The 12,978-nt window shown below is 33.7% G+C and overlaps 2 protein-coding genes and 1 pseudogene across 2 annotated transcripts; 1 reads left to right on the top strand and 2 right to left on the bottom strand.

Annotated features, from left to right (window-relative positions):
• Positions 1-16: 16 nt before the first annotated feature.
• LOC120175652 lies at positions 17-7,036 on the bottom strand (annotated as a pseudogene).
• A 2,541-nt stretch (positions 7,037-9,577) lies between these two features.
• On the bottom strand, positions 9,578-10,126 carry LOC120175535. Its single transcript, XM_039182138.1, has one exon. The coding sequence runs from the start codon at positions 10,124-10,126 to the stop codon at positions 9,578-9,580; it is 549 nt and encodes a 182-aa protein (XP_039038069.1).
• A 2,068-nt stretch (positions 10,127-12,194) lies between these two features.
• LOC120175533 (early nodulin-like protein 1) lies at positions 12,195-12,853 on the top strand. The gene is made up of 2 exons (XM_039182137.1): positions 12,195-12,360; positions 12,465-12,853. Exons 1-2 carry the CDS (start codon positions 12,195-12,197, stop codon positions 12,851-12,853), a joined length of 555 nt encoding a protein of 184 aa, XP_039038068.1.
• The last annotated feature ends 125 nt before the right edge of the window (positions 12,854-12,978 follow it).

Raw genomic sequence — 12,978 nt, 5'->3', positions numbered from 1 at the left:
ATTGAAGCCATGGATGTAATCTAAAACAAATTGCATTTTCTTTTTTCCCTTTTTAATAAGGCAATTAGTACTTGGTATGAAATCTCAAGTGTATTGAAATTTATACAATTATACAATGAATACACAAGAATGTTGCCTACAGACTGTTACAGTGTCTAGATTTTCTTATGTTGTAACTCAAGTCATCTTCTGAAAATGTAACCAGGCAAAAAGTGGGCACTGGAATCTCTTCTTCACCTGAAGTAATATGTAGAAAAGAGATTTGGATTGAACATATCAATCAACGAACAAAAGTAGAACAAGATAGCAAACACGAAGACTTTATGAAAATGATATCTCGGATCGGAAAGGAACGAAAGTTTGATGTTCAAAGTTTTGCAAGATTCTGTGTAGGCTTGAAAGAAAACAAATCATCTCAAGTAGAAGTAAACAAACTTCAATCTTACAGGTCAAGGTTGGCATCAAGTCATTACCTCAATTATAAAGTGGTTGATTTTCTTAAGCTGTTGGTAATGAACGTCGGCAAATTGGGCATTCCATCTTTATATCCATCCACTGTTGCAAACAGCCGGAATGAAAGAAATGATCGCAGGGAGTTACCTGTTAGAGAAATGCGGTTTAATCAAGTCCACAGTTCAGAAAATGACCATTTAAAGATAATAAAAATACAACAGTATACCATGCAGTCTCTTGAACGTTGTGTGAGATCAATGGAAGCCATACAAATGACACAGTCTGTGGTATGATTTGTTTCTGTATCAAATTTTCTCTAGTAGCTATATTTCTCAGGTAGTATCTGCAATCCAAAAATTCAAAGTAGAATCTTAATAACACTTCTGTGGGAAAACAAAAATAAAAAGGTTATACATGAAGAGTATAAATAAAACTGCATCAGACCTGACGAGGAATAAACCATCGAGATCCAAGATAGTGCTGAAGAAGAATGGAAGCTTGAAGTCCAATGAATACACCCAGACAGATACACCAGCTCATGCTGGGCTCAATTCGCATGAAGTTGTTAGGGCATCCAAATATATAAAATGGGATTGCTAGCCGTCATGCCTAAGATGTAATGAGGATGCAAAGGTTTTCTCGAATCACGAATGACATTGACTATTATTTGAGGTATCCAAAATGAGTACAAAAGAAGTATAGGCCGCAAAAAATTATGAAACTCATACATGAACAAAACGCCTCCTAAAAGGACCCCATCTGCAAATATTTGCACTAGTTAGATCAGAATAATCCATCAACTTGACATAAATTTCGTAATCTAAGAAAGTGTCTGATTCCAAGAGCAATTCATAGGACATAGTATCATTGAAAAAGTAGACATTGAGCACTTGCACTCCCTTGATCATTTCTCACACTATTTTTATAAGTATCCCTTGTACATGATATAATTTCCTTTTAGTATGCGGCATCAAAAATCCACTTTAGATTTCTAGCATCCATTTCCTATGTCAACCAATAAATGTGGATGGTGGCCGGGTAAGTTTATGCAAGAGAAAGGGATGAGAATTGTTTTTCTATACTCCATACATCCCTTCCGGAAAATCATATATATGTATAATAAATTTCTATCCACAAATGGAAAAGCTCTTTCAGCACTTACAGAAACAGCTATATAGAACTGATAGCTCACGTCTCATTGTCTCCCAGCCCTCACCATTATTCATAGGTCTGCTTGCTTTCCACATTGTGAGAAGGTACCGCATCTCAAAAATGGAGAAGACTACAAACTTGAAGAATGCCGCAGTTGCAAAAGCATTAAATAAGGATTCTGTATAAAGAAATGCAACATTAACTTTAACTTAGTAAGATATAGACCTTTGAAAGGAGCAGGGTTTCAATCAAAGAAACCAAGAAAAAGAAAGGAGAATGGTAATAGAAGAGATTCATTGTTCTAGGTTATCAGCCTAGTATCAGGTACAGATCAGACTCAATGTGCAGTTTCAAATGAAACCATTCATATTTATTACCGGTCAAGACTTGGCCACTAGTAAAAAGAATAATCTTTGAAATTCCTAGCAATCATTTTAAACTAAGAACTATAGAGCTCACAGTCTCCATCGAGGCCAATGCAAAGATAATTCATCAAGTTCAAGTCTTGGATCCCCATTCTGGTTGCAAATAGAGTACACCACTTGAGGGAATGGATATAATTGAAAAGGAAAACTTGAGAGAGAACTAATGTTCTTTATATATTTATACTATTCCAAAGATATGGCAGAAGACTGAGTAATAATATCATTTCTTAGGGACAGTTAATTAATACTCACCAACCAGTATTCCGGCCGTGAGATGTAAGAGGAAAAGATAAGCATCCATGATGGCTTGCTGACCAATCGTTAAAATTGAAACTTTCGCAGCTCCCTGATAAGCGAGAGTCAGAAATGCCTTTATTAATAGTAATGAAGTAAGCTACAGATTAATGCAATACCAGAATATAGCATCCATACTTGTTAAGTTGTCCTTTAGAGTATATATACTTTAAATTCTTACCGATTGGGTATTGCTATGTTCCATTTGTCTAATTAACAGAAGGACTTGAAGGAATGAGACCTGATGATAATTAAGGAATACAGGCAAAACAGGCCAGTGATATAGCATTGACAATGACAAGGGACAATATATAAAGGATACAAAGGTGACCATTAAGGTGTAGTTAACTGCTTTATTGTAATAGACTTCAATGTTGACAGAAGGCACATTTAATAATAAAGGTGAGAAACAATCTCCGTCATCATCCATTGTAGGACTCTCCATCAATCCTTCAATGTGATAACGATCGTGATCTCCATCTATAAAAAGTCAAAAAAACTTTGGAATTTTATTACTTATAATGTCAATGTAGACTGTAGAGAGTACTATCCTTTTCCAATAGATATTTCTGATCAATGCAACTATCTGGTACGTCGATATTTCTTCTTCATTGATTAAATAGATTTTGGTAAAAAAAATCCCATATGCTGATCAAGAAACAGACCAGAGAAGAATGATCTAAGGAGTTGAGAAGACTCAAATACCATTTTGGCTGGATGAGATGCGCGAAATTTGGGCATCAATTTCTATATTGCAATGTTTCTCCATCTTAAAAATTGGTGCTGCCATAAAAGAAAACAACATTCACTATTTTGCAAGCTTAACTTAAGCTTAACCCAAGCAAAAATAATTATATCATACAATTTTTCTTCTCCATATTTTGTCACGTGGAGAATCTTGGAACACTTGAGATGGGAAAACTCCAAGCTGTTCAAGAAGTAAGGACATTGCAAATTAGTAATCACAATCACCATAAATAAACATTCATAAAAAAAGATAACTGTCTGGAAAACACAACACTAAATCAAACGTCTAAAAGCAACATATGGGCGTAGACATCCAGAGCCAGCTGCAAAATACATAGCTACAAATACATATTCAAAATCTTGCAAGATCCTAGAAAACTCAGGAAGAAGTGAAAAATGAAAGGAAATTATCCGTTTCAACAAGGTATCAACTTTGTTTAAGTTAAAAACCAAAAATCTAAAACATTGGAATTGGCCAGACATTCAGCAAAATACCATTACTTTAAAGAAAGACTTGTGCGGACAAAAGCAATAAGCTAGCAGAGCATTATACGTGGAATTCTGGTTCAGAATCCATTTTCAAAATCCATATGGTGTACAATCAACATTAAATGCTAGTGCCAACAACCTCAGCCTAGTTGCAAGATTCTTGTGTTGTGTTCATGAGATCTTGGGTTCTATCTATCCATAGCATCCCCACCCCCTTCCCAAATTATCAAAAATAAATAAATAAATGCTGGCGAACCACAAATGGGTATGTTATGAAGCATTACCAAATGGTACGGGTTAGATAAAATATAATCTTCTTCCTGACTGAGCTGTCCCTCCTTTCCACTGCAATAGTGTGCCAGTAGAATATGTCAGAGTTTAAATGCAGTGAGCATTACAAAATGTAAAAGAGCACATGAAAGGAAGTGAGAAAATTAACAACTATATTGCAATTGCCTTTTTATCCCGGGGGGTAATGGGTTTGATTTGAATCTGACCCCTCTCCCCCTCCCACTTCTCCCAAAAGTTTCCTGAGTCAAATGGTATCACTAAAAAGTAGGTAATGATAGTTTGGAATACTTTTATCTGCACCCTTTGGTTGCAGCTGGTCAACTAATATGCATTTCTTAGTCAAGCAATTTCCAATCAAGCTGGAAGAGCTTTTAATGAGCAAACAACGTAGTCAAGATTTACCTGTTAGCTACCAGTCGAAGCTGTCTAAAAGGCCATATATATACACCCTCTACCCTTATTTGAGCACCATCAACATTGTGTTTGTTATCAAACACATCATGGAAAATAATTACACCCTGTTATGTTATGACCACCAAAAATCAGAAACAAAGTCGGACAATAATTAAAAAACGGTATGATACAGCCTACAGCAGTTAGAAGATCAAACTAAAGAGCTTACTACAAAGAATGGAATATATATGTATGGAAAAAAACTAAAGAGTATGTAAGAAAACCAAACTCAATAAGATAGCCAGTCTATCATAAGTGTCATGGAGTTCCTTATCAGCAACAAACAAAACTTGTCTTCATTCATCAGGCTAACTATGAAAAAACATGTGTATATTTTGCATCTAAAACACAGTTCAATTGTCCTAACAAGTTCACTAAACAAGCAAAATAAGAGTGGATTTTCTTAATATGATCAAGAACACCCTTAACTGAACATAATGTACACCAGTTATCTTGGTTGGTGTGCTAACTAATTCAATGACTGAATCACCAGCCGATTTACTGAAATCGAGAAATTTGGAAGAGCTATTCATAGACTCCATAAATTTCCAATTTCCTGTAATTTCCAACTCATTTGAACAAAAATTGTCAACAAAATACATTTGCTTAATGAATTCAATTACAGTGATAAACCAAAAATATCAGAAAATTACTTTTTATAAGCTAGAAAATTTATTAGTTTCCCTCCTAAATAAGTTGTCTTCTTTTCCTTTTTAATATCAGAACTTGATCTAGGTTAAAACAACTTCGGATTCACATGCCATCCAAATACAACCGTCTTTACATCCAGAACAAATTGACACGATGTGAGTATCTATTTTGGTCAACTCATTTGCATTTCTGTTTTACTTTGAGTGTTCATGGAGTGTGGGTTTTGAACCTTTGGAAAAAGATATATTTACCAATATTTTCCAGGAAATTCATTGTCCAATCATGAGCAACCGAAGTGATAAAAAAAATAAGATACAAAGCGTAGGGAAATAAAGAGAAGATTCTGAGAAAACAAAATAAGCCATCAACCACAAAACCGCATGCTACATCAGCTATATCCAACACGATCCAGAAAAATACCCCTATGCATCAACTCCAATATGCATAAGATAGAATTTGAGAAAATTTACTCACCTCGATAAGTTCCTGTTATGTTCCATGCATGAAATGGACCCAATTTGCTTTCATCTTTTCTAACAAATAACTGCTGCAGGATACATCAAGAGTATTGAAAAACTTATAGCACCCAAAATGATGAGCGGAAGGGGTAAAAAACACATGGAAAATGCAAACAACAGTAGAAGACCCAATCTATCTTTTTCTTAATAGATTGCATCAGACAGAATCATTTTCAAACAAATACGTGATATAGCTAAAGTAAACAAATCTTTGGGGGGGGGGAAAAGTGGGGGCTTTAGATCAAGGCTATTACGATCTTCAAGAACATAGAAAGATCATACAACCCAAATACCAAATGAACGGCTTCTCATCTACCTAATTTGATTTATTTTACCCTTAATTTGTCAGCAAAATGAAAGATTAACAATTTCATGGTAGTTGAGAAAACTTCAAGCCATTGCTATTTAGCTCTCCATTATGAAAATCTACTTGTCAAGATAGCCTAATTTCTGGTTTCAACCACATATATTCCCCGAGCTACATTTCTAAATTCCATCATCAAACTTACTTGACATTGCCCAATGCCCACTTCCATTTTGCAGCATTTCATTATACAAAACAATAACTCGTCAAAACCTATCAAACTGCAATGAGTAAAGCACTAACTCGGGAAAGAAGAAAATTATATATAAAAAAACCCATTTGACAAAAATCAGAAGCACAATAACCAATTCCAACTACGAATTTGACATCCATAAGCAAAACCCAAATTTTCATCATAGCTTAAGGGGGGGAAAGAATCAAATTTAACAATGATTGACATCAATAAAGTCTGGAACTAAAAGAGCACCAACCTCATCGCCCCATGAACGAGCCCTCTCCCTTATTGGTCTCAATCCTGCCGCCGGCTTCAACATAATAAAACAAAACCATAATCCAAAAACAACCCTGAACACAAACCCTAAGCTCCTCCTCTTCGAAATCCACAAAAAATCCAAATATTCCCTGGTGATCATATCAAAACCCCAACATCCCATTTCAATAAAAAAATCCATACTAATTTTGCTTCCTCTTCTAAAAAAAGAAAAGAAACAAAGCATCCAACTTCAATTTCCCAGAAAGAAAGCAAATATATTCGGAAACCGATTTAGATGATGCATTGTCCACTGCACATTAAGGAGGGCCCCAATAAAAGAGATTGCTTAAAGTAGAATTATCTGAACCAACAAACAACCAAAGACCAAACAGTAGAAAAAGAGAGCCTCAACAAACTAATCCTCTCTCCCCTTCCTCTTCCGGTGTATATATAAAATCTAATTCTTTTAAAATTGGTTTGATTTAAGCACATAACATAAATAAACCCCCAGAAAAAGGACTTTCACCATAAACAAATTTGGACCCGGAGACACAAACAAAACACTTATACGAAAATATCAGAAAATACGTGAAGATTGCATGAGAGAAATTTTTAATCTAAAAATGGTTTGGCAAAGTGGAGGGTTGTTGTTGTTGACATGTTTACTTGAGTTTTGGTAATTAGAAGTCGAGAGAAAGGGAGTCTCCGCCCTCTAGGTTTCAGTCGGTTCCGTCACGCGTGCTGGAGATACGTACCAATGAGGGAGAGTCAGCTATGTGGTATACCTTTTTGTTGTATAAATCAAGATTAAATAATCTTTTTTACTTGAGGCTGCGACATGAGAAACAACTATCAGATTTTATTCGTACGAAAATTAAAATATTATGTAAAATAATATTTGAATTTGTTAATTTTTTTTTATTCATATTAATACTTGAATTTAAATTTTTGATTTGAATAAATGAAGCATGATTTAAAAATATCAAGTTATCTTAATGAAAAGATTATAAAAAATCAATAATTAAAATCGGCTAAAAATTCAATAATCAACTTGAAAAGATCGTTAAACGCAAATATTTATGTCATTTTATCTATAAATTCTTTTACGGAATATAATTTCAATGGCGTTATATTATCATTTAAAAAATTTATCAATTATTTTATAACATTTGAAAATTCATTAACTAAAAAAATATTTTAACATAAGTGGCCTCTTGTATATTTAACCATTTTCCTTTTTACCGTTGGTTGGAAATATCTATTAAACGGTACGAGTATTCACTTGAAAAGATTTTAAATTAAAAAAGAAAGGGTAAAGTACACAAATTCAGTTATCTCCTAGCCAACTCCAAACCAGCTGACACAACAACTCAAAACAACGCCAACTTCTCAACATTCATTCCGCTTCTCAACTTCTTCGACCAAAGAAAAAAAAAATCGACAAGCACCATTGGAAGCACAGACTTGCAGTAGAGATGGAACTTTTAGACCCTGTCGCAACTCTTGAAAACGAACAGTAGGGAGCAGTTTTGTAAGCACATCGGTAATTTGAAACTGAGCAGGGACAGTTTACTTTTAAGTTTTAACATTTGATCTGCAACTTTCTCACACATAAAATGGGCGATTTTTCTCAAAAATCACCCTACACCTATATATTTCACTTTCAGACACCGTTTAGGCTAATTTTTCGATTTAACACTCTTTTATAGAAAAATATGCCCTCGCAATGCGTTTTAGGTTGATTTAGCGTCACGTGAGGTAAGGTGCGCCCTCTTAAGCGCTCTTTGTTAAATGTGTAAAACATTCGGGTGCTAATTTGTAAATATTTTTAAAATGGTGTCTAATATGTAATTAATTTATGTTAGAGTGATATATGTGTAAAAACGCCAACTTTATCTATTTATTTTTTTTGTGGTATTATTTTTAACGATAGTTAATAATGTTTATTGACTTTTAAAATTAATTATTTAAAAATATTAAAATAAACTTTTAATTACAATTGAGAGATCAAATTAATTATTATTCACTTTTTTTTAAAAATAAATAAATATGCAATAAAATTCAATAAAATTCAATAAAAATATAATGTAAAGTTAAAAAATATCACCTATTTATTTAAAATATTCTTTCTAATATTAATTTTAAAAAATATAAAATAAATATTAAATTTTAATTTTATTAAAAATGAATAAACATTATTAACTGTTTTTAAAAAATAATAATTAATGAATAATAATTCATTTGATCCCTCAATTGTAATTAAAAGTTTATTTTAGTCAAGTTTATGATTGTTAAACAGTCGTAGGTGTGGAAAGCTACAGGAATCGAATGAAAATTCGATCGTACAAAGTCAATAACTTAAAATTGTCTAATTGTTGTCTAAATATCAACTCAATTGTACCACGAATAAACATACGATCAAAAGAGTTGATCTTTTCTGCTCAATCTTCACAAAAACTGTTTTGTATCATCATTAATTATTATTTTTTAACAACAGTTTAACATAAAGGGCATAGTTCCTAGAGTCGCTTCTGTTAATTGACCATCCATCAAGCCGAATCTGGATATCAGTTTTAATGTTCTGCATGATATCACTCACCGGTCTAAGCAATCCACCATATAACCTGCTATTCTTTTCTCTCCATATGGCATACACATAGCTCGTCAACGCAAGCTTAAACACTCTCGTAAGGAGGGACTTTCCTTTAAAGCAGTGGGTAGCCCATGAAATCTCACCTTCCCAGTGGCTTACTCTTCGGTTAACTCCACAGAGCAGAAGAATGGCCTTCCACAGGCTTTTAGCATAATCACATTCAAAGAAAATGTAGCTTATAGTCTCAGGCACCAGATCATAGAAGAGACATCGATCATTCTCTATTACTAAACCCATTCGCATCAATCTCACCCGAGTGAGGAGTCTGTCTAAAATGGCCATCCACAGAATTATGTTGTGCTTGGGAATGCGCCCGGAAAACCAAACCATATGATGCCAAACAACCTTTGGAGCCATAATGTGCAAGTCCTCCCATATCTGCCTTGTATTGAGGACACAGTCATGGTTAACAAAAAGATGGCTAACCGTATGTCTCATCTTCAACAACTTTTTGAAATTCCAGCTAAAATTAGTAGGAGGAACCATCTGCCAAAAATTTGCATTTTTAATAACATAACACCGAGTCCAAGCCACCCATAAGGATCTCTCATCAGCCAATAAGCTTCGAATCAATTTCACAGAACAAGCCCTATTCCATCCTTGTATGTCAATAACACCAAGCCCCCCTTCAGACTTCGGCATACAGATTTGTCTCTAGCTCACCCTAGCTCCCTTAGCAGGAAGATCATCACCCTTCCAAAAGTACCGAGAACATAAATGCTCAACTTTTTTTATTACCCCCCGAGGAAGCATAACTTGCCTACACCAGTAATTTGCTAGGCTAAACAGGACAACACGCACCAACTGAAGCCTGCCAGCAAAACTCAAATGTTTATTTTCCCACAAATTCAACCTAGCTCTGATTTTATCAATAAGACTAAGGCAGTCTCTCTCCGTGAGCTTATTGGTCACCAAAGGGATCCCCAAGTATCGAACAGGGAGCTTGCCTAGTTTAAAACCAGTGCCCTCACTGATGACATTGCAATGAGCAACAGTTAAACCGGCTACAAAGATATCACTTTTGCTAATATTGAGCTTCAACCTAGACATAAGATAGAAAACTTCCAACACAGCTTTGACGCCACTAATGGAGTCAATAGAGGGCTTGCAAAAGATGAGGAGATCATCCGCGAAGCAAAGATGGGTTAAGCCAATCCTTTTACACTTGGGATGGTAGTTGAAAATCCCCTTAAGGGCAGCCATGTTCTAAAGATTTGATAGCACATTCATGGCAAGCACAAAGAGATAATGTGAAAGGGGGTCACCTTGTCTAACTCCACGAGCCCCCTTGAAATAGCCAACTAAACTGCCATTTATTACACAAAAGGGTAATTTTCCTATTTTATTCTCCAGCAAAAAAAATCCTTTTAATTTCTTAGAAAATATTGAGAATCTATCTTCCATTATACGGAACACTCATGTATTATATATATTATTGATAGTGGTGGAACCTAGTGATAAAGTTTGGGTTAATTTAAAACTTTAAAAAATTTAGAAGTTTAAATTAATTTTTTTGATTGGTTTACTTTACATTTTTCCAAAAACATTAGGGTTTAATTAAATTTTTTAAAATTTTGAGAGGCTTAATAAGAAAATTTTAAAATTATGAGAGAGGATTTAATTAAGAATATTAAGGAAATTTAAAGTTTAATTTGAATTTTTAAAAACTTTGGGGGACCAAAATAATTTTTTAAATTTAAGAATCTAAGCAAAAAAAAAATAAAATTTTGGGGGTCATGACCCCACTAGTCTTGATTATGTTCCACCACTAATTCTTGATTTCTGAAAGTATTTTATACCATCTTTTCATAAAAACTTAAGTATTTTGAGGATCATATTGTAAAGGTTTAATATAAAATTAAGTGTCAAAATTATATTTAAAATTATTTTTTGGTGTCTTAAACTTTTTTTGTTAAAAACAAGTTATTAATGTTTTATTCGTTATCCTTTTAGGACTATCGTTGAAAAATCATTAAGTTAAACGTCTCATGTTCCCTTTTTTAAAAAAATATTTTATTCTTAAAAAAATAAAAAAAAATATAAATGTGGCATTTGTCACTTAACAATTTTTTAACCAAATGCACTTTTAGGTGAAACAGAGAAAACATTAATCACCTATTTTTAATGAAAAAAAATTTAGGCATAAAAAATTAATTTCAAGTATAATACACTTATTTTATTATCAAGCTTATTATTAATAATATGTGTAATTTCTTTTAATAAGATTTTTATTAAAATTTTATCATTTATAAAAAATAATATTTTTTAAAAAAATAAAAAAAGTATCAAAATAAAATTTTAATCACAGCTAATGGGTCAAATAAAATATTAATCATTAATTTAACATATCATATTATTCTCTTAACGATAATTAATTAGCGTTATAAGTGTCATGTCCTTTCTATAATATATACATTTTTTGACCATTTAAAATTCAATGTCTAAAAGAATGTTTGATATAATTTAGTGATATTTTCGAACTTCATATTTAATAAAAAAAATGGTTGTTATATTCTATTATTAGTTCAATTTGATTATAAAATAATATTTATTTAATTTTTTAATTAATTAATAATAAATACATCTTAAACTAATAAGCATAATTACTTAAACTCATAAATTTTGAAGAAAATAATATTATCTTTCACACCTAGGTTGCTCAATAAATTCTTCTTTGTTTTCCTTCATAATATTTGTTAAGCAGGGAACTCAGTAATCTTGTCTTAACCTGGCTAGGGATAGCTAGGAAAGTTTGTATGACCGGTAAATCACCTGCATGTTCGCCACGTGTAAGAGTACAAATAGTCAAGAAATAACGACTCCCAATAAAACGCCTCTGCTATTCCATTACCAGCCTACTCCATTCATCTTATAACTCATCCCAAAACTGCAGTTTGGTCAATGGACAAAGTAAGGGCTTTTTGAGATTATGAATTGGTCACATATCTTAGGTTTAAATCGCATTGACTAGAAATCTTGAAAAAAAGTGAAGAACAGAGTAGTGAATTCTTTGAGTCCTTTTGGAGGTTATCTTGTAAGATTGAATTCTTTAACCTAACTTAGAGAGGTCCTACAATATAAAAAAAAAAAAAACTCATCCCAAAGCACTCACCATTTCCATGCTTTTACAACGGAAACTTCCTCCCTCCATTCCCATTCTGTGTATATATATATATATATTCCTTACAAAACCCCAGGCTTCAATCTGCTTCAACTCTCTCATATATATAGATTTTCTTCTCTTAAGGTGTTTTTTTTTTTTGCAGTAGCAATGACGTTTGAAAGAAATATTATGGTGGTGATGATACTGCGTTTTCTCACTTCAACTCAGGGTTACAAGTTCTACGTTGGTGGTAGAGATGGTTGGGTTGTTACTCCTTCTGAGAATTACAACCATTGGTCTGAGAGGATGAGATTTCAAGTCAATGACACTCTCTGTAAGCATATATCCATTTCTCTCTCATTTTTTCACATGATTTTACTAAGAACTGATGATTTGATGCAGTATTTTTTGGGTGTTTTCTTGTTGAACTTGTTGCAGTTTTCAAGTACGAGAAAGGTTCAGACTCGGTGTTGTTGGTAACAAAAGAAGATTACTTCTCCTGCAACACCAAGAACCCGATCCAGTCCTTAACGGAAGGAGATTCGATCTTCAAGTTTGATCGGTCGGGTCCATTCTTTTTCATCACCGGCAACGCTGATAATTGCAACAAAGGGAAAAAGCTCGCTGTCGTGGTCATGGCCGTACGACACAAGCCACCCCAGCAACAGCCTCCTTCTGCTTCTCCTTCTCCCTCGTCCGCTGCGGCTCCGTGTGATTCGGCTGACGGGGTACCAGCTCCGTCGTCGGAGCGGAAATCGGGCTCAGTCAGAGCAGCATGTCCTACTTGGTTGGTGGTGGGTTTTAGCGTTTTGGTCAGCATGGTTTGAGGGGTTATAGAGGGGAATCTGTTGTTATTGTTTTCAGGATTTCTTTTGTCGTCAATAAGATATACAGAGGGGCATCACTCTCTGTAAATGACTTGTGAGAGAATAACCCAACCAAAAATAAACCT

This window comes from Hibiscus syriacus, unplaced genomic scaffold (assembly GCF_006381635.1).
Source record: "Hibiscus syriacus cultivar Baekdansim isolate YM2019G1 unplaced genomic scaffold, ASM638163v2 tig00112206_pilon, whole genome shotgun sequence".
Taxonomy (NCBI): domain Eukaryota; kingdom Viridiplantae; phylum Streptophyta; class Magnoliopsida; order Malvales; family Malvaceae; genus Hibiscus; species Hibiscus syriacus.
This window is presented reverse-complemented; position numbering and strand designations above follow the sequence as displayed.

Bases quoted from the DNA above. Each gene is read 5' to 3' on its own strand.
- LOC120175535 (XM_039182138.1), bottom strand. From the start codon at position 10,126: ATGGCTGCCCTTAAGGGGATTTTCAACTACCATCCCAAGTGTAAAAGG.
- LOC120175533 (XM_039182137.1), top strand. From the start codon at position 12,195: ATGACGTTTGAAAGAAATATTATGGTGGTGATGATACTGCGTTTTCTC. The intron at 12,361-12,464 runs GTAAGCATATAT...AACTTGTTGCAG, and splicing joins TCAAGTCAATGACACTCTCT to TTTTCAAGTACGAGAAAGGT.